General features: G+C 54.7%; 2 protein-coding genes and 1 pseudogene across 9 annotated transcripts in view; 1 reads left to right on the forward strand and 2 right to left on the reverse strand.

Moving 5' to 3' along the window:
- Positions 1–6: 6 nt before the first annotated feature.
- PKLR (pyruvate kinase L/R) lies at positions 7–7,820 on the reverse strand. Of its 2 annotated transcripts, none has more exons than XM_019662485.1 (11): positions 7,678–7,820; positions 6,913–7,095; positions 4,652–4,743; positions 4,408–4,539; positions 4,105–4,291; positions 3,485–3,755; positions 3,213–3,363; positions 2,759–2,911; positions 2,498–2,664; positions 1,628–1,809; positions 7–1,031 (listed from the first exon to the last, which is right to left on the reverse strand). In XM_019662485.1, exons 1-11 carry the CDS (start codon positions 7,721–7,723, stop codon positions 925–927), a joined length of 1,671 nt encoding a protein of 556 aa, XP_019518030.1. In that variant the 5' UTR covers positions 7,724–7,820; the 3' UTR covers positions 7–924. The 2 variants fall into 2 exon arrangements, with proteins under 2 accessions (XP_019518030.1, XP_019518031.1); XM_019662486.1 differs by having other exon boundaries at positions 6,913–7,024; positions 7,678–7,811.
- LOC109393366 (60S ribosomal protein L30-like) lies at positions 5,205–5,650 on the reverse strand (annotated as a pseudogene).
- An 8,187-nt stretch (positions 7,821–16,007) lies between the features above and the next one.
- FDPS (farnesyl diphosphate synthase) overlaps positions 16,008–19,055 on the forward strand; it is a 9,289-nt gene continuing 6,241 nt past the window's right edge. Inside the window, exons 1-4 of one of the 7 annotated variants that reach the window (XM_019662520.1) lie at positions 16,053–16,126; positions 16,674–16,801; positions 17,265–17,427; positions 18,370–18,510. In XM_019662520.1, coding sequence (XP_019518065.1) covers positions 17,287–17,427; positions 18,370–18,510 — 282 coding nt within the window. In that variant the 5' untranslated portion in view covers positions 16,053–16,126; positions 16,674–16,801; positions 17,265–17,286. The other 6 variants (XM_019662515.1, XM_019662518.1, XM_019662521.1 and 3 more) reach the window with 6 other exon arrangements.

Consider the following 19,055-nt stretch of genomic DNA (forward strand, 5'->3'; position numbering starts at 1 on the left):
TTTTCCTACTGAGTTTGCTGTAGGTGCAGGAGGAGGGCCCCAAATATCTGAGCCTGGGGAAGGGCAGGCTAGCCAGCACCTCTGCCTTCTCAGGGACAAGAGAAATCCCTTACCCCATGCCTCGTGTCCAGGCTTACTCTACAGCATCCAGGAACGTGGGGCCGGGGCCCTGTAGCTCCTTTCCCCCTGGGTGGGGAGTTCCGGGGTTCTGGATGGATGGGAGAAGTTTAATAATTCCTTCCACACAGCTGGTTTTAAAAGAAAATAGAGACACTTGTTTCGGCTCCTGGTTTGTGTGTGGGAACAAAGTGGGCGTGAAGGGATTTCTGGGTGCAGGAGGCAGCAGGGCGTCTCACCCAGCAAGGCCCTGCAAGCAGCCAGGGAGGGGTCATGCAGACAGCGGTAAGGTGAGCTCACCAGTGCATCTCCCCTGGCTTTCCCAGAAGGGCGGTGCTTTGATGTCACTTCGTTACAATGAAGGAACAGGTGGCACTTTCGCCGGGAGATGCCCGGATCACCATGAGGGCCACGTATGAGAATATCAGACTCATGGATGTGAGCTATTTCTAAAATAGCCATTCTGTGGAGACTGGACATGGCTGCCTTAACCCCCTCTCCCCACCCCCAGCTGTGGGAGGCCTGGGGAAATAGAGTTAACCAGTAAGCTGGGATTCAAGGCTCGGAGCATCTTAGCGTCAGCTGAGAGCACTGGGCGCAGGCATTGCATGACCGGTGCTGCCGGATGGCCAGTGCTTAACTGGACACAGACTTTCAGGGCCTGCGTGAAATGGCGAGGGGAAGGCGCACTCTGGAATGGGGCAGGTGGCAGATGTGGCCTCGGGCAGGGAGGACGGAGTAGACAAGGCAGACAGGGCATGGGGAGGAGGGAGGTTGGTCCAGAGCTGGCTGGGGTGGGGGTGCATCTCAGGATATGCTTAGCACCCGCATGATGTTGGTATAGCCAGAACCAGGTCGCCAGCCTGTCACCACAATCACCAAGTCCCCGACACGGAGGAAGCCACGGAGCTTTCCTGGGGGAGGGGAAGAAGACGGCAGTCGGCCACCGAGGGACCCCGGCCAGCCCTAGGACGAGAGCCAGCCACCACCCTCTACCTCCTCAAAGCCACCCTGTAGGGAACAAGGAGCCTGAAGCACACACTGCAGTGTGCCCACAGGGAGTCTGACCACTGCAGGTGTGTGCGTGGGTGGCAGGTGGCACGGGGTGTGTTGCTAAGCAGCAAGTCTGTCCACCTGTGTTGCTATGCCGATAGGAAGAGGTGAAGCATGATCAGAGCCAGTTTTAAACTAGATTTATGTTCCAGCTGCGGGGGGCTGGGTCCTGGGTCCCCTTTCTCCTCTTGCCTCCTGCGCCTTATGTCACGCCAGACTGTAGCCACCTGGTGCAGGCAGCAGCCGGGCTGACTTCTTAGGGGTGGCCCTGACCTCTCTCTCCCTCTGCCCTCCTCCCAGTATGTCCCATGGAGGCCAAACCATCTCTGAGTCTTAGCGAACCCCATAGAGAAAACCTGGGACCCAAGGAGAGCGGCAAGGCCCTTTGGGTGGGTGTGGGGAGTGGGGTTGGGGGACTCATGATGTAAATCCTGGGGAGGACATCCAGGTGGCTCACCGCTTTCAATGCCAAACTGGACTCGGCGATCCACATCGTCTGCCCAAATGGCCACCGGCGGATCACGGTAGAGCAAGGGGAAGACTCCTCGGCATAGGTGGGCCTGGCGGGCAGCCTGGGCAGAGCGGGTGACAGCAATGACCACGGCCCGAGGTCGGTACCGAGACAGAAGCTGGGCTGAGCTGAAGGAGGTGGAGAAGGTCAGCTCAGAACAGTGAAAGGGCGCTGACCCAGGAAACCAGAGCTGGGTTCTGGTTCCAGGGGTCGCCAACCAGCTTTGTGCCCCAAGCTGGGAGGGTCACTATATTTCCCTGGGCCTTGGTTTTCCTCACCTGTAAAGTGGGCATAAGGATGCCTGCCCTTCTTACCGCACAAGGAAGATAGGAGATAATAAAACATACATCGAATGAGATAGGAAGGAAAAACCTCTCTGAGAAACACAAAACCTCTGAGAAGGTACCATTATATAGTACTTAACTTACAAATGCCTGCTTAATTCTCACAACCCCCGGGAGGAAACGAAGGAAGCTTTAGAGTCTGGGTGACACCCAAGGTGTCATTTCAGAGCAAAGACTTGAACTCGAACCTTCTGGGCCCTGCTGCCACCTCAGCAGCCTCTGAGCCCTAGGAGCCCAAATGGGCTGGAAGCCAATGTTCCCTGTGATGCCACCTTCTCCCTCCGACCCCCTGGGGCTCACGGGCACAGTCCCTGGTGTGCTCCAAGACCCACCCTCCTGGCCTCCAGGTCCCATAGCCACCCCTCCTCTGGCCCCAGAAAGATACTCTTCATCTCTGACAAGACAAAACCCGAGCCTGTGGCCCATCCCAGCCTGCCCCTGATCCAAAGGCCCGTCTTGGGGTCTCCCTCACCGGCCGGTCTTGGTCAGCACGATGATGGCAGCAGCACAGCACTTAAAGGCGGCCTCTACGGCGCCGATGGCAGTGACTTCGGTAAGATCACGACTCAGGGGTGCTGCCCGGCGCAGTTCTTCAAACAGCTGCCGGTGGTACACTGCGGCCTCTGCTTCCCGGGCAATCTGCAGGCAGCAGGCGGTCAGGCTGGGCAGGGGCACCTGGGGCTGGCAGGGGGTTGGCGGTCCGGCCCATCTGCCTTGCATTCTGAGCTCCTACCGCGTGCTGCATCATTACAGCCTCCACAGGAAAGCTGCCCTTGGCAGTCTCCCCCGACAGCATGATGCAGTCGGCCCCGTCCAGCACGGCGTTGGCCACGTCGCTCGTTTCTGCCCGGGTCGGCCGGGGCTTCGAAATCATGCTCTCCAGCATCTGGGGATACCTGGGTGTCAGAGCTGTAGGGGTCACACTCCTACTGGGGACCCCACTGCTTCTCTGACATCCACATTCTCAGAATGCCCTGAGAGCCCCGGCCACAGTCACAAAGGCTGTGATCCTGGCAGCTCAGTCCCTTCATCTGAAAATGAGGGTCACAGTATTTCTTCAGAACTTCACTGTTTGAGGATCAAACACTGGACAGCAAAACGTGCTACAGACCTAAGGTGCAGGTATTCACCCTCAGGTGTCCCCAAACCCACAGAATGCCCCAGCTCTCCCCAGGCTCACTCCAGACCTGTGTGGCACAGACAACTGGCTTGCCCGCCAAGTTGCAGCGTCCAATCATCATCTTCTGAGCCAGGAAAACCTTCTCAGCAGGGATCTCGATACCCAGGTCACCCCGTGCCACCATGATGCCGTCACTCACCTCCAGGATTTCATCGAACCTGGGCAGTTGGGGAGTCAGGGCTGGGGAAGAGCCAGGAGATTCCGGGGAGAGGAGATGGGAGAAGAGGAGAGGTGATGGGGCTGGTTACGGGCCTGATGGGGACAAAGGCCAAGACTTACTTCTTCACGCCTTCGTGGTTCTCAATTTTGCTAATGATCTTGATGGATTGCCCTTCCGGCCCCAGAGCAGCCCGGACTGCAACAACGTCGCTGGCTTTCCGCACAAAGGAGGCAAAGACGATGTCCACGCCATGCTCCACCCCGAAGCGCAGGTCTCGGGCATCTTGCTCGGACAGCCCGGGCAGGTCCACCTGGACACCCGGCAAGTTCACGCCCTTGCGACTGCCCAGGACGCCGCCGTTCTCCACCTCGGTCTCCAGCCCTTCTGGGCCTGCGGGCGTGGAAAGAGCCCGCCTAGGTCAGGGGTGAGGCCGGGCTCGGGGTCACGGCAGAGGGAACATGGGCTTGGATCCTCAAGAGATCGTCTCTCGGCCCTCAGCCCTTGGCCTGGGCTCCACACTGAATAGGCACGCGTGGGTGTCTGTGGAAGAAGCGACTACCCCGCCAGCCCAGCCCCAAACCAGGGTGAGCGCAGGAGCCTGGATGCCGGGGGTTGCTGGGATGGGTGGGAAAGACGCCCGCCCCGGGAAGGCATGGTGGGTCTACGGGGCGAATGTGGGAGCCGGAGGGGAGCGTGAGCCCAGCTCTGCACGCGGCCGGGGCGGAAGGTGAGTCCGCACCGATTTTCTTGACAGCTAGGGAGATGAGCCCGTCGTCAATGTAGATGTGGCCCCCCACTGGCACGACCCGGACGATGTTGGGGTAGTCCACCCACACGGTGCTCGCGTCTCCCCGTGTCCGGAACGCCGGGTCCACGGTCACCAGCACCTGCGAGCCCTTCACTAGCTCCACTTCCGACTCTGGGCCCTGGGGGCGGGGAGCGATGCGATGAGGCTGGAGTTCGGCCCCTCCCCACACACAGCGCCCCCCCAGAGCAACTGCCTCTGCGCCCTACCGCCCCCAGCTGGGCTCCCGCCTCTCACCCCCTGCAGGATCCCGGTGCGAATCTCTGGTCCTTTGGTGTCCAAAGCGATGGCCACGGGTCGGTAGCTGACTGGGGAAGTTGCAAAGCTCTCCACCGCCTCCCGGATGTTGGCGATGGACTCAGCGTGGTACTGGGGACGGAACCGAGTGGGGGTTTCAGGGGACGGTGGCCAGGACCACACCCCCCACCCCCCGCACCCCGCATCCTCTAGCCCCGCTGCACCCCGCGGCCCCTCCCCGAACCTCGTGGGAGCCGTGGGAAAAGTTGAGTCGCGCAATGTTCATCCCAGCCTTGATCATCTCTTTGAGGCGCTCCACAGAGCGAGATGCCGGCCCTGGAACCAGAGATCCCGCTCAGAGAACTTTCTCCCCCAAACCTCAGAGACAAGCAAACACGCCACCACCCTCGGACACGCCCCACGCCACAGAAGTCCTGTTACCTGACCTTTATTCTCTGACGCAACCCCTGCTCACGGGTCAGAAACCCCGTTCCACTCTCCAGGCAATACCTGCCTCCTTGTGGAGGGCCGGCAGCACTGTCGGGGACGTGGGGCTTGAAGGGGCGTGGGCAGTGTCGTCAGCGCTGCTGTGTGGGGGTAACCCCAGCGTATGAGGGTGTATATCAGGGGATGGGGGCCGGTAGGGCATTTGGGGTTCGAGGCTGTAGAGCTGATGGGCCTCATATTGACTGAGGAGAGTTGAGTTCTACCCCAGCCCTGCGCTCGGGACAAAGCCAGTGGGCCCTCCCTAAAGCCAGTTCTTGTTCTTGTGCTCATCCGCTCAGAGACTTAGATTCAGCCGTTCTCACTCATCAATGTCTTCCTTCTTCTTTTTTTTTTTCTTTTTCTTTTAAACCGAATTTGGCCAGTTTTATTAAAGAAAAATTTTGCATGATTTCCTCTTCACCGGTCTGTTCTGGCATGCTGTTAGTCAGAGTCACCTGGATCAATGATAGCCAGTGTGCACAGTCTGTAGTATTTTCCACACGCTGTGTCGAATTCGATATTATTGCCACTGTAGTGATGGACACCAACCAGTCTTGGCCAACATAGCGTAGTATTCGATTTCAGATTTCCCCAAGGCTGGGCAGTTGTTGGCAAGGATGACCATTTTCACTTTGCCTTGTCTGATCATTTTCAGAGTCTGCTTGTACCCCAGCACGTATTTTCCACTTTTCATAACAAGTTGTAGCCTAGAGTTGATCGACTCCAGCAACTTTTTCGTCTTCTTTGCGGCCACCATCTTTCTGTCTTAGATGTGGGACAGCCCCCAACCAAAAGCAGCTGCCAAGATCAATGTCTTCCTTCTTATCAGATCATTCTTATCAGCATGGAAACCTGCTGTTGCGTCTTTCGTCATAAAAAAAATTCTCTTAATCCCAGCTCCCCCGCCAGCGCCAGTCCTATTTCTTTGCTCTCCTTTGCAGCAAAACTCGTTGTAAGAGTTATCTGTCCTTGCTGGCTCCAGCTCTCCACGCCCCATCCTCCTTTGCACCCACCTCAATCAGGCTTGGGCCCCCATCTCTCCACTGCATCTGTTCTTGTCAAGGTTACCGAGAATCTGTGTTTTAGGTAAATCTAATGGTCACTTCTCAGTAATCATCTTAGCTGGCCCATGGGCAGCGTGACACCTCGACTCCTTTTCACCCTTAGCCCACCCCACATCCAATCCATCAGGAAATAAATCCTGTCAGCTCCACCTTCCAAACACATTCAGAGTCCGATCACTTCTCACCACCTGCACTGCCACCACCTGGTCTGAGCCAGAAAAACTGCAGAAGCGGCTTCTGCCCTTGTCCCCACCCCCATCTCTAATCTATTTTCAATACAGCTGCCGGCGGCGTGGGTCAATTAAAACAGCAGTAAGAGCCTGTTATTCCCCCCCCACCGAACCCCGCAAAACTCTGCACAGTGGTCTCCCATCGTACTTGGAGGAAAACTCAAAACTATGCCCTACATGACCTTCCCCTCCCCCATCGCTTCATTCCTGTTACGCTCCCCTTTGATGGCTGCTAGCCATGCCAACCTCCTTGATGTTGGGCCTTTGTGCTGACTGTTCCCTCTGCCTGGAATTCTCTTCCCCAGGCCTGTGCATGGCTCATTCTTTCATCTCCTTGAAGTCTTAGCTCAGGTCTGGCTCCCCTGACTCCCTCCTTAGGACGGCAACCTGCCTCCTGCCTGGGCACCCCTGACGCCCCTCATCATGCCCTGTTGTTCTTCTTTTCCCATATACTTATCACTTTCTAACATACCAAATAATTTATTGTGTTGATTATCTATTGTCCCACCCGGCTAGAATGTCAGCTCCCCAAGAGTAGGGATCTTTGTCTATTTCACTGATCTACTCCCAGGGCTCAAAACGTTATCTACCAAGTGCTCAGCAAATATTTGCCGAATGAGTGACTGTTAAACACAGAGAAGTCTCAAAGGAGACAAAAGATGAGGAAGCACCCTGAGAAACACCTAAGAGGCTCCATGAGGCTGCGGGGCGCGGAGGGTGCTTACCGATGGTGGCGATGATGCTGGTGCTGCGAGCGGCCACGGGCTCCGAGTCGATGTCCAGCAGGCAGAGGTGTTCCAGGAAGGTGTCTGCCATCGCAGCCGACAGCTGCTGCTGCTGGAAAAAGGCGGTGCCCAGATCCTGTCTCAGCTGGGCCACGCTGGCCCATCGCAGATACCCTGCTGGGCCTGCAGGAGAAGGGGCTGTGTGGGTGCCTGCCTCTCCTCCCTGCCTTTCCTCTCGCATGCCCTCTACCCCGTCCCTCAGCTCCCCAGTCCTTGTTGAGTCCTTGTGAGCTGGGCATGGTGCATACCTTATCTGATGTGGCCACGAGGATCCCAGGAAGCAGGTATTGTTAGATTTTCTATAACAAGCCCCGTTTTACAGATAAGGAAACTGAGGCCGAGAAAGGTTAAATAAATTGCCCAGTGCATATAGCTTCTAAGTAACAGAGAGGGGATTCACATCCAGGTCTAGCTCTAGGTTCAAGTCCTTGACGGTTCAGTTATCTGATCCCTCACGACCCCTGACTTCTCGCCCTTCAGCCGCTGGCCTCCCTCAGCCTCAGCCCCCCTCGATATCTAGTCTACAGTGACCCATGATCCAGGCCCAGAATCAGCCAGTTCCCTTTCCTAAGGCCCCTGTTTTCTTTCCTCCAGGTGCTGGCTTCTCCACCCCCTTTTCTGAGTGTCCTTAGCCCCTTCAGTGCTACTCCAGGACCTGGGGGTCCCTGTAGCTTGACCCAGCCCAGAGGAGCCACTCCAGCGTACCCTCCATGCCAGCGCACGCCCGCCTGTCGCTGGTGGTCTGCTCCATGCTGTCGGGCTGTCAGAGGCAGGAGGCCCGGCTGGCCAGGGGCCAGTTCTGCCTACGAGTTAAAATGTCAACCAGTGTCTCCTCTGTCACTGGAAGCCGCGTGCACCAGGGCTCAGAGTCCAGGAACCATGGGCGTGGCCTGTGACTCCCATCAGCAGGCTCCCCTCTGCCCTGCCTCCGGGGGCTGGGAGAAGAGGCCCGGACCAGAGTCCGTAACTTAACACAGGGCAGACCCTGATGGGCACAGAGCCCCCCACCCAAACCCCGCCTAGCCAGCACTACACACGCATCTTCGGCACCCTCCACCTCCACTCTTGATTTCCACCCTCGTCTTCCCCCCTCTCGTCACTGGCTTCTGGGGACCCTCCTTACCTCTTGGAGCCCCAATCAGGATGGACTTTACTAAATCCCACTGGGACTTAGTGACCCATGACCAGAGCTGCTGGGGTTGTGTGTTCTCATTCTGGACTGACATGCTTTCAAGTGCGGGAGTGGGGCCGCCTGGACTGTGCAGAGATGGGAAAGAGGGGGACAAAACTGCTGCTCTTATCTAAGGGAGCCAGAGAGAAGAAAAGGGACACACCCAGTAGGCCGCCCCTGTCCCCACACAGAGTCCCTCCCCCAGACTTAATGGCTCTTTTCCCTTGTCTTCTGGCATTCCTCCTCTCTCGTCCATTTTTCCTGATAAATGTTCAATCCATTCACACTGTCTGGTCATCAACCTGAACAGAGATTTTTTTTTTGCCAGTGACATGGCCCCTTTTTACTTCGCCTGTCCTGAAGCTAGCCCCAGACTGCTCTGGGAAGCGGCGGGCTTTTGGGGTAGGGGCTGCAGCCTGAGGACAGGGGTGGGGAACACTGTGACAGTGTGATGGGGTTCTCTGGAAGGGCTCTGATAGCATCACCGTCACCCTAAGCTTGGCTGCCGTGTGCTCATTGACCACGTTCCAGTGTTTATTGAACAAATACTCTGTGCTGGGCCTGAGCAGACAGTGGTGAGCAAACCAGGCAGGGCCTTTGTCCTTCCATGGAATTTACAACATGGTGGGGAGACTGACTACGATAAGTAGCAAACAAATCAGTCTGTGAGTACAAACTGCGAAAGTGCTAGAACAGAGTCGATCAGGAACAGAGAAGCCAGTGGGGAAGAGGGAGGGGAATGTCTTTCCCATGAGGTGGTCAGGGAAGGCCTCTTTGATGTGGTCACATTTAAGCTGGAATTGGAAGGATGAGAAGAACCAGTGAGAAGGACAACCTGGAGCGAGGCGTTTTCTGTGGGGTTGGAAATAGAATAACATATGCCAAGGCCCTGAGGAGAGGGAAAGCTGAAATGAGCCCATGTGTCTGGAGTGGAGGGGCATGGTCCCTGGAAACTGGAGACCTAAGCAGGGCCTTAGAGGGCACTGGGTTTACCCAGGGGAGTGACATGCCCCGGCTGATGCTCTAGGTCCCTCTGGCTGGTGGGTGGAGAATAAACGGTGGGTGCAGGGTGACCCGTGAGGGGTTTTAGGTGTAACCCAGGTGGGAGTTGATGGACTGGCATAGTAGCAGTGGCGATGGAGAGAGGGGGACAGATCCGAGATGAATTTTGAGGAGCAGACGGGATGGAAAGACGGAGCAGTGTGGGCAGAGGGAGATGGAGGCTTTCGTCTCCTGAAGGATGGCCTGAGGAGCATGGCTTGCACAGCTGGGTACGTGGTAGGGCCGCTCACCCAGACTGGGGAAGAAATAGGTTTGTGGGGGCAAACGTTCATGGTTCCCGTTGTACCTGAGCTAAGTTTGAGAAGCCAATGAATCACTAAAATCTGTAGGCACATAGTGGGCTGTGTTCACCAATGCCTCGTGTGCGTCCCCTCCCTTTATCATCATGACAACCTAGAAGGGACGGAGGGTTAATAGCCTGTTTTGCAGACGAGGGAACTGAGGTGAGCAGAGTAAGCACTCCAGATCCTTTGCTCTACCCTTCTCCACTCTGCTCGGGGGCCAGGGGGCTGAAGGCCTTGCCCCATGGCTTCCGTAGGGCTTGGCCAGTGAAGAAGGGCACTGACGGAGGGGGAGATGGAGGAAGAGAGGGAGGCTGGGCACTTACCTGTCCCTGACCCCTGCAAGGTTGCTGTGGGTCCCAGCTCCCCTCAGCGTCCCTCTCCCTCCAGATCTGAGAAACCATTCTCTCCCCATCCCCTGGGCTCTTGAGGGTGGTAACTAAGCTCACCGTTACCGCATCTGGGGTAACCCTGTTATGAAACACTCCTCAAATTATCAAGCTTGAGAAAGCCCTCGGTTTCCTGATGGACCTCTGCCTGTCTGAGTGCAGCTGGGATTTGGGCCCGGAGAGCATGGTTCCAAGATCTGAGCTGTAAGGTACATTCTTTCCCTCTCAGGATGGTTTCGGTGGCAGAGATGGGAGAAGCCTCAGACTCTGGTTGGAAAAGCAAGAGGCTAGATAGCAGGAAGGACTTCCCAAGGGGGGGTGAGCTTGAGGTCCTAGGCTTTGTACACAGAAGGCAGAATGAGGAAAGATGGACAACAGTTATAACCAGAGGGGACATGATAGACTTCAGGGACTGGGGACTCAGGCCTTGGGCTTGGGGACTGGAGAGGGACATGGGGTGTTTAAGGTCAGCCTGACAATTGTGAACTGAGTCCAGGACCGGCCTAGAGGACAAGAATCCCAGAGGCCCAAGTCCCCAGTGGCCAATGGGGACTTGGTGCCTCAAAGGGGCCCCTGTCCTATCGAGCTGAGGGATAGAAGCGTTGACCTGATATTAGGTTAAAGAGAAGAAGCAGTCTGACTGACCCTGGGTCCAGCTCTGAATGGGGGGCCTGTGGGTGAGAAAACCTGAGAACAGGCCACAGACAGCACAGGTGACTCCAGCTTCTCAGGTAAGGTCTGTCCCCACCTCTGCAAACGCTGCTGCCCTCAGACACACACAGACAGAGACACCAGCCTGGAGCGAGCCCCCACCACATGCCCCCTGCCCACGTGGCCTCTGAAGGCGTGAGGCCCCCAAGGTCAGGTCCCTGCCCAGACAGGGGAGAGACAGGAATGCTAGCAGTTAGGTTCAAGGCTCAATAAATAAAGCCTCGCGCCTGATGGAGTTGTGTTCAGAACACAGAGGGGCACGGGGGCGGTCTGGGCCTGGTAGGTGAGAGGAGGTCAGAGTGGCTTCACAGAGGGGGTGACACAGAGTCCCAGTGCTGGGACACAGGCACACGTATGCACACACGACACCCTAACCCTACCACACACGGAGTCTACAGGCCACAAGTACACGCTCATATAACAGGTGCACACAATTACAGATACACCTGACCCTCACACGCACACAGCCCAAAGCAGCTTTATTCTGCAAACCTGCGAACACCCGCCCGCTCCCCTGGGAAAGGGCCGCTGGCCGCCTGCGAGCGGCGCCCGAGAGCCCAGAGCCGCCGCTGGCAGGAGGACGAAGCGAGAGCTCTGGGCCCGGGAGGCGGGAGGCGACGCGTGCGAGCCAGGCCTGGGTGGAGAGATGTCAGCTTCCTCATCTGCAAACCGAGATAAGCAGCCTTTGGGAGGCGCAGCGCGATACCGCGAGCGGACGTGCGGTGCGCGCGGCACAGCGAGCTCCGAGCCACTGCTGTCCCCGCCCCAGTAATCAGAACGTGGCCAGTGGGGCCCTGCGCCTGTACTTGCACAGATGCCATAGAATGTGTCCCGAATGCAGTCACGCTCCAACAGATATTTGCACAGTGACACAGTTCGGAGGCACGTGGTACATACAGACCAAGGGCTTTCCCTTCCCGACTTCCCAGCGGCTCAGTCCCCCCAGCAGTCATCAGACGTCTGAATTCTCTGTGTGTTCTCCCGGAAACGGACAATGCAGGTACAGACGATGTACGACCTTTCCCTTTTTAATGCAAAGGGCAGCCGGGCCTGTACACTCCGGTCTCTTCCCATTTAGGTCTGCCTGTCTTTGCTTAGGAAGAGAGGCCTCAATTTTGCTCACAGCTTTTGTAATGGACCCCCTTGAGATCCTCACTTGCGTGGGGGTAGGGGAGAACCTAGCTAGAGAGGAGCTAGAGGCACAGGCCAGCCTGGGCCCAGGTCTCTTTCTTTAAAAAACAAAAAAATGCGGTAAAATATACATAAGACAAAATTTACCATTTTTACCATTTTTAGGTGTCCAAGTCAAGTACATTCACAACGTTGGGCACCATCACCCCTATGTTTCCAAAACTTTTTCATCAACCCAAACAGAAACGATACCCCTTACACAGTAGCTCCCCACCCCCCACTCCCCACCCCCAGCTCCTGGGAACCTCTATTTAACTTCTTGTCTCTACGAGAGTTTGTCTACTCTAGGCAGCGCATACAGGTGGAATCAGTATTTGTCTTTCTGTGACTGGTTTTTTTCACTCAGCCATAATGTCCTCAAGATTCATCCATGTTGTAGCACGTGTCAGAATTTCCTCCCGTTTTTAAGGCTGAATGATAAATATTCCATCGTATGTACAGACCACACTTTGTTGATCCACCCATCTGTCAATGGCACCTTGGGCTGTTCCCACCTTTTGGCTGCTGTGTCCATGGGCCCAGGTCTTTGGTTCCTCCTGGAGCGTTTTGAGAAGGCCTAGCACATTTTGCCCAGCTCCTGCCTTGCACGTGAGGCAGGGCTGGGGGCTCAATGCTGGTGAGACGGGGGACAAGCAGAACAGCCATACCCTCAGAGGGGTTGGGGAGGAGGAGGCAGGGGGGAGACGTGGGGAGCTCAGCACTCCATTTAGCACCCACTGGTGTTTCCCATTACACTCGGAGAAAAAGCCAAAGTCCTTACAAGGCCCTGCTACCTCCCAGTCCTCCTCCTCTGCCCCTTGTCCCTTTTATAGCTTCTTGTCCCTTCCTACTGACTTCCTCACTGCTTCTCAAACAAGGCAGGTAAACTCCTGCCTCAGAGAGGGCCGTGCGGTTTGTTCACTGTTCCCCCCTCTACCTTACAGGTAGAACACCTTCCGCTCTGCCTTGCTTATTACTTCCTTCTAATTTCTTCTCCGGTATCACCTGAGCAGTGAAGCCCTCTCTGACCACACTGGTTACACTGCAACCTTCCCCCATGCTTTGCTTTCCTTCCCGGCTCAGACTTTTCATATTTGACTTGTTAAATGTGTTCCCACTCCACCTAGAAAGTCAGTCCCAGAAGGGCAGGAATCTTGTCTGTTTTGTCAGTGGCTATATTCCTAGTGCCTCGTAGGTGCTCAGTAAATAACTTTGAATGATGAAGGGATGGTGAGGGGGCCCAGCTCTCAGTGAGACTCAACAGGGTCCAGCCACCCCAGCCTCTCTTCTGGGCTGCAGACCCTCATGGCCAATGGCCACCTCTCACCCCCATGGTGGGGACCTTGTTCTACTGTTCAGCCCCCCTTTCTCTCTCCTGCACCTCCTACTAAGGCAAGGCAACTCCTTTTCGCTTCCTTACCCTCACCCCACCCTGCTCCACCTTCTTTCTCTGCATCTTGGTGAAACTGTGGGCCTCTCACCACCCACATCTAACATCAGCCAACAAAACCTTCCGATTCCAGATACATCTCCTCTCTGTCCTCGCTGCCACCTACTGTGGCCTGCCTCTGCTCATCAGTTGCCCAGACTTGTCCTGCCTGGGGTCTCCATCCCCCTGTAGGGGAACCTCCCACTGCAGTCAAAGTTGTCTAAGTATCAGGTCTGATCAGCCTGCCGTCATTAAGGACATTGCTGACTTGTCAGGGCACACAAAGACCTTCCCAATCTTGACCCAGATCACTCCCCTAGCCACACGTCCTCCCTTTCTGCACTCCTCAGCCCAAGCCAAGCCCTTACACTCCCTGAACACCACCTGCTTGCTCTCCCAGTGCCAAGTGTTTGCACACGCTGTTGCCTGCACCTGTGTTGCAATTTCTGTTTGACCATCTCAACCTTACCGCCTCTGGCCTCATTAGATGGGCTTTCAGTCTTTTTCTTCTGTATAGTTCAATTAAAAACACACATCCATAGCTACTAAAACCATGAGGTTTGGCACACTAAAAGTGGGACAACCGGGCCTGATATAAGGAAGTACACCCCTGGGAAGAATCCTGATTCTAACGCAGCTTTCACCCTAACTACAAGTTGATGGGAAATGGAAAGAGTGAAACAAAAACTTGAGGATACAATCAGCCATATCTAGAATATAGGCAACTCTACAAGCCAAGGGCCCAGTTTCATCAACAATTAAATGGGGACGGGGGCGGGAAGGAGGAACTGTTTATTATTTTTTATTATGTTTAATTTTTAAAAAAAGATTTGATTGGGAGATTGGGGGGAGGGGAACAGCGTTGGGGAATCGGGGAAGGGGAACAGACAGGTAGACAAATTGCTGTTTTGTTCTTCAGTCTAGTTGTGGATGACGTCGCTTCACTGGCCCATGTTGGTATGATCATTGTGCTCTTCCCGGGTGAGGCAATCGGTCATCGGTCGGCCGCTCACAGTGGCTCCCAGTAGCTCACACTGGCTACCAGCCGCTCACGCTGGTTGCCAGCCACTCATGTAGCTCACTGCAGCCCAGCTCCAGGTTGAGCTGTTGTTCAGCATCTTAGCTGTACAGGGCAGTGTCACTGGCCCTCATATGTGGGATCCGAACCGGGGCCCTCTGGCGTCCCAAGCCAGTTCTTAACCATCGCGCCACTTGGCCGGCCCTCAATAGTGTCCTTTGATGCACAAAAGTTTTAAAATTTTTATAAAGTCCAATTTATCTGTTTTTTTCTTTTGTTCCTTATGCTTTTGGGGTCATACTTAAGAATCCCGTGCCAAACACAAGGTATGAAGACTTACCCCTATGTTTTCTTCTAAGACTTTTATGGTTTTAGCTTTTGTATTTAGGTTTTAATCCATTTTGAGTTTATTTCTGGACTCTCAATTCTGTGCCATTGGTAGATAGGTCTATCCTTATGCTAGAACCACATGTTTTGATTACTAAAGCTTTGTACTAAGTTTCAAATTTGGGGAGTATGAGTCTTTCATTCTTGTTCTTCGTTTTCAAGGTTATTTTAGTTATGCATAACCCCTTGCACTTCCACATGAATTTGAGGGTCAGCTTTTTCATTTCCACAAAAAATTCTGTTGGAATTTTGATAGGGATTGTGTTGAATCTGTAGATTGTGTTGGGTGGTACTGGCATCTTCATGTGTGATGTTTTCCATTTATTTAGGTCTTCTTCAATTTTTTTTCAGCAGTGTTTTCTATTTTTCAGTGTACAAGTCTTTTACCTCCTTGGTTAAATTTTATTCTTCGGTGTTTTATTGTTTTAGATACTATTGTAAATAAAATTGCTTTCTTCGTTTCCTTTTTGAAATTGTTCACTGCAGGTGTGTAGAAACACAACCGATTTTTGCATGTTCTTTTTGTACCCTGCAACTTTGCTGAGTTTATTAGTTCTAGTAGCTTTCTTGTGGACTTTCTATATATCCAATCATATTGTTTGTGAAGTACAGATATTTTTACTTCTTTTCCAGTTTGGCTGTTTTATTTCTTTTTCTTGTCTAATAGCTCTGACTAGAATTTCCAGTACAATGTTGAAATAGCAGCTGTGAAATCGGGTATCCTTGCAAAATGATTTTTGTTTCATAATGACGAAATCCATTTATGTGCTTGGTGGTATGGTGTTTCAGGCGCCTTTCCAGATGGGTCAAGTTACTGCAGTTTGAGAGGGCTAATGGAGAAAGAGCCAACGGTGTCAAGCCATGATGGGTTAAACTGTGTGTGTGTGTGTGTGTGTGTGTGTGTGTGTGTGTGTGTGTGTGTGTGTGTGTGTGTGTGTAGGGGTGAGGCTTCTAGTTTCTGCCCTGAGTCTTATTTTTCTTGAACCCTTAAAGCACTTTATATACATTATCTCGTGGTATTATCCTAGTTTAACAGATGAGCAAAGCCAGTTTTGAGGAAGTTAACTGGGGGCCAGAGAAGTTAAATGATTTGCTTGAGAACCAATAAGCGACAAAACTGGTGCTACTGAGGTTGTACTAACGTTCAGCTAGCTGCACAGGGGGAGATGAACCAGAGCAGACGTCTTTTGCATCGCTCACTACTGACTCCAGCCCGACTCCACCTCCGCCCCGTCTGGTCCTACTAGGCTTTCTGCCTTGGGCGCAGCCCTTCTATTGGTTGTTCGTTACAGCGCCATGCTCTTACGAGAAGAAGCAGCCTATCAGCGAGGCTTGGTCCCGCCCAGCCAGCTTGCGTCGGATCGCGTTGTCTGTCCCTCGCGCAGCATGCCGGGAATTGTAGTCTAACGAGGCATTTCTGCCTACAGTGAAAAAGGATCGAGAACTACTAGACCCAGGGAGCCGAGCGGAGTGCGGGTAAGGCTTTTAGGATTAGTCGGCCAACCAGTTGGACTGAGAACCGGCATCCAGGAGCAGGTGAGAGGTTGAGGGATGGTTTGGGGAAGCAGAGTGTAGCGACTCGGCCTTCCCTCTGTAGTGATACTTGGAAGCACAGGCCGGGGGTGTTACGTCGGAGTTCCCCGGTTTTGGAGGTCTGTGGGCCCGATTGGCTGACCCTGCGGATACGCGGAAACTCCCGAGGTCTGTCGTGTGTTTTCCTGGCACCCCCAATACGCCCGAGCCCGGGTTGCTCTTCTGCTGCGAAGCCTCCTCACTCGCCCGGTGTTGCTCCGAGGCTGTGTCCGCAGTCCCAGCGCTGCCTGTGGGGCTCGGGATGCCCAGTCTCAGAACCCCAGACCACATGGCCGTAGCACCCAGGGGTTCTGGCTCCACTTCTCTTCTGGGGCATCTCAGCCTGGACCCCTCTTCCCGCCTACCAGGAAGACCTGGGTTCTAGATTTGGCGCCGCCACTAACGATGTATTTTCCCACCTCCCAGAACCTCCCGTTCACCTCTGAAATAGGGTGATGCAGGGTCCTCTCAGGCCCTAGTCCTGAGGTACTTTGCTCTGGACCTTTTCTAGCTGTGCTCCAGAACTTGGGAGAAGTAGCCAAGAGAGGAGCAATTTCAGAGGCTCCCTGGAGGAGGAGTTAACGGTTGAGGAGGATCAAGTTGGGAGCCATTAAGCCCTAGCCATCTTAAGTGTGATCAGTTGAGTCTCGGTCACCCAGCCATGCTTTTTGTTCCCTGCGTTTCCTTCTTTCTGTAAATGGCAGCAAGCTCAGTCCAGAAGAGGGCGTGGCCAGGGCCCTGAAATCAAAAGTTGGGGGGTGAGTTGGGGAGCTGCCACCTTGTATCTGCCTTTGGTGCTTGCCCCTGCAGTGCTCGGTGCCTCCTCCCTATGCCACCCTCCCCGTGATGCCTCTGTCCCGCTGGCTGAGATCTGTGGGGGTCTTCTTGCTGCCAGCCCCCTGCTGGGTGCCCCTGGAGAGGTGGCTGGGTCCCCTACGGCGGCCCTCCCTGGTGTACAGGGGCTCAGTTCTGGGGGCCTGGCACAGTGCCCGCTGCTGGTGCCAAGCGTGGACAGAGGAGCCTCGGTGAGTGTGGTGGGAGTGAGGGGTCTTGGGGAGGGGAGCCCCTGATCAGGTTTCTGACTTGTCCTTCTTCTCCTCAGAGCACTTTACTCCTCCCTCAGAATGAATGGAGACCACAAATTGGATGTTTATGAGCAAGAAAAGCAGAATTTCCTCCAGCACTTCTCCCAGATTGTCAAGGTGCTGACTGAGGATGACATGAAGTGCCCAGACACGGGAGATGCTATAGCCCGGCTCCGGGAGGTGAGGGATTTGCAGCTTGAGGGAGTGCACCTTTGGTCACTCTGCATGTGTGGGATCCAGCTGTGGCTCTGGGGGTCTTTTGACAGGAGTGGGGGCAGGCTTTTACCTGAGTTGACTCCAGGTCAGCTGTGGAGGGGCCTGTGCCCTGGCAGGTAGACTTTGTGAGGCCATCTGTCCTGCTTTGTGGCTGTAGCAGGCCATCCAAACTGCCTTGTGTAGGCGAAGGTCCCTGGAGGTGAAGGCCTTTATTTAACCTCGTAAGTCTTTGATTTTGTTGAGAAAGGAAGTCATAAGGTCCTACCTCCACAGGGACCAGGGATGAAGGCAGTCGGTTTGCGGGGCGGGGGCTCTGTGAAGCTAGTGTGCCATCAGAAACCCGGCTCTGGGACAGGAACTGTTGCTGGGGTACTGACGTTGCCTAATTCTTTTCTTCTTTTGGAGTGTCAGCTAATTCTTTTTGTAAATGTTGTCCCATTTGCCTGAGGGGTACCAAGGAAAAGGAGGAGGTGTGGCGATTCCAGTGAATTAGGTCTGGTTGTCAGCAGAGCAGCAGAAGGCAAATGAGGGGTCCCAGCAGGAGATACCATTGGAGGAAGTGGCTGGGAAAGGGGGATGGGTTGTGAGGGGAAGTCTGGAAGAGGTAGGGATGGGGCCGGCACCAAAGGACGACAGACCTGAGCATACCAGCCACTCGCGTAGCATCAACAGTGTTTCCGGGTTCAATCCCTGCCCTGGGCTTGGAGTGGATTTTCATGTTGCACTATTATGTTTGCTGAGGACTACAGTGCAGAGAGAGCCTGGGGCCTGGGGCCCTCTTCTAGCTGCGTTCCAGGACTTTGGGGATGAAGTAACTAAGAGAGGAGCAATTCCGGAGGCTCCCTGGAGGAGAGGGAAGCTGCTCTGTGGTCCCTGATGGCCTCTACCCCTGCCCTTGCCCCCTAGATCCTGGAGTACAATGCGATCGGAGGCAAGTACCAGCGGGGTTTGATGGTGCTGGTAACATTGCAGACGCTGGTGGAGCCGAAAAAGCTGGATGCTGACAGTCTTCAGCGGGCCCTGACTGTGGGCTGGTGTGTGGAACTGGTGAGAGGGCCGGGGGAAGGGCTGGAGGAGATGAGCGTTACTAGGTGGGGGTGCCCTGGGTGGGAGCGGGAGGGATGGGCCTGAAACTCGTTTCTGGGTTATTTGTGTTTCTGTGGCCGAATTTACACAGTGAATTACCCACAGTTAACAGAGATTCCCACATCTTGCCAGTAGGTAAATATTTCTCTGGTAGGCTTCCTGTGGGCCTAGGGCCTTGAAACTAGGCATAGGGGTGCCACCTGTCCTTTAGGCAAAGGGACATATTCTAGATTATTCTAGAGCACAGATTGGAAACGGGCAGTCCTCTGATAGTTGGTGGCCTGGCCTAAAGCTTTCATTCGTGACTGGGGCAGTGAATGCTGGGAGGGTGCCACGCCCCGAAGAGTGGCAGTGAGCTGAGGGAAGCCACACAGAATTTGGTGGCTGATGGGTGGTGCTGAGGCCGAGGAAGGGAGCCGCTGGCTCTGGAGGGAGCAGTGACGAACACTCGTGGTCCTGGTGGAGCTGGTGGAGCTGTCTGTCCTGTGGGTGTTGAAAATTCCAGA

This window comes from Hipposideros armiger, unplaced genomic scaffold (genome assembly GCF_001890085.2).
Source record: "Hipposideros armiger isolate ML-2016 unplaced genomic scaffold, ASM189008v1 scaffold_378, whole genome shotgun sequence".
Classification (NCBI taxonomy): Eukaryota; Metazoa; Chordata; class Mammalia; order Chiroptera; family Hipposideridae; genus Hipposideros; species Hipposideros armiger.

Coding starts and splice junctions, on each gene's coding strand:
- PKLR (XM_019662485.1), bottom strand. CDS start 7,723: ATGGAGCAGACCACCAGCGACAGGCGGGCGTGCGCTGGCATGGAGG. Junction 4,540..4,651: donor TTTCCCACGGCTCCCACGAG/GTTCGGGGAGGG, acceptor TTCCGTCCCCAG/TACCACGCTGAGTCCATCGC. Junction 2,912..3,212: donor CAGTTGTCTGTGCCACACAG/GTCTGGAGTGAG, acceptor AGGTATCCCCAG/ATGCTGGAGAGCATGATTTC.